This window comes from Suricata suricatta, chromosome 7 (genome assembly GCF_006229205.1).
Source record: "Suricata suricatta isolate VVHF042 chromosome 7, meerkat_22Aug2017_6uvM2_HiC, whole genome shotgun sequence".
NCBI classification, from domain to species: domain Eukaryota; kingdom Metazoa; phylum Chordata; class Mammalia; order Carnivora; family Herpestidae; genus Suricata; species Suricata suricatta.
Genome location: NC_043706.1, coordinates 34,783,201 through 34,784,431, shown reverse-complemented (window position 1 = coordinate 34,784,431; position 1,231 = coordinate 34,783,201). Strand labels below are relative to the sequence as shown.

The window sequence follows — 1,231 nt, the reverse complement described above, 5'->3', positions numbered from 1 at the left end:
TCAAAACCAGGTAAGCAGTGACCCACCTCAGGAATAAAGAAAAACAACAGGCCCTTAAAAGTGCCCATCTGCGATGGTCATGATCCTGGGCTTGGCTTCTTATGCTGACATTCATTTGAGTCTATCATCTGATACCAGTCACTTTCTTGGTTGCAATTTATGAGCTGCCAGTGTTTACTTATGAGACTGTGTGGGAGCTGGAAGGGAAGAAGATAAATACACCAAAGCCCAGCTGCGCAACTGATAGGCTTTACATTTTATTTCCAGGAAATGACATCTTGTTTTCACAAAGAGGTATGCCATCTTCTCCAAGAGAAGCTGCCTTAGCTTTTGGGGCAGCCGTGGGGGTACACCCAACCTGCCCAAAACAAAGGTCTACAGAGGTGTTTCTGATGTACCAAAACAGTAACAACAATAAATTTAAAAAGCAGAACAGAAATACATAAGCCATTCAACACACAGTGAGGCTGAGTCTCTCGAGTCCCCTGAAGCAGTCAGTGCGGTGAGGACCAGTGGCCCTTCAGACAGTGGTGGCAGCAAGGCTGGCCAACGTGGAGGCTGGAGAGGACTTCCTAACCCAGTCTCTGTCCCATGTGGCTCCATCCCATGCTCTATCTCAGAGTGGCCGAAGCAAGACCCACCGCAGAGAATCCTCCAGACCATCCCAAGCCAAGCTCCCATTGCCTAGCAGTCCTTCCAATGTCCCTGGAGCATGGTCTTCAGGACAGTCTCTTTGCTTTGAAGAGAAAGAAAAGAGAATTAGAGGAGGAGCCTGCATCTCCCAGCCTGGCCTCCCTGCTGCCATGCTCTATCTCTTCCCCACACAGTAAACCAAGAAAACAGACGTCAGAGCCTGCTCCTCATTTGTCCCAGAGTAAGGATTCAAGTCCCACTCCTTCCAAAGGGCCCTGAGGTCCTACGCAATCTGCCTGCCCTGCCTCCTACTCCTCCCCCATCACACACTCCATTCCAGCCACACCAGCAGCCTCGCTGCCCCTCCACCTCCCCAAGTGCACTCCCCACGAGACACTCTTCCCCTTGTGGCAACAAGGCTGTTGCCTTCAGGGCTTTACTCCAGTGCTGCCTTCTTGGTGGCTTCAGGAAAGAGTATCCAATGGAGAAAAGACTGCCTCTTTAGCAGGTGGTGCTGGGAAAATTGGACAGCAACATGTAGAAGAATGAAACTAGACCACTTTCTTACACCATACACAAAAATAAGATCAAAATGGCT

At 49.9% G+C, this 1,231-nt stretch overlaps 1 protein-coding gene across 2 annotated transcripts in view; it reads right to left on the bottom strand.

The window, feature by feature from the left end:
- Positions 1-233: 233 nt before the first annotated feature.
- The window catches only part of RNF8 (ring finger protein 8), a 34,440-nt gene continuing 33,442 nt past the window's right edge, over positions 234-1,231 (bottom strand). For both annotated transcript variants that reach the window (XM_029944873.1, XM_029944874.1), the window contains one exon: positions 234-736. In XM_029944873.1, coding sequence (XP_029800733.1) covers positions 720-736 — 17 coding nt within the window. In that variant the 3' untranslated portion in view covers positions 234-719. The remainder of the gene's footprint in view (positions 737-1,231) is intronic.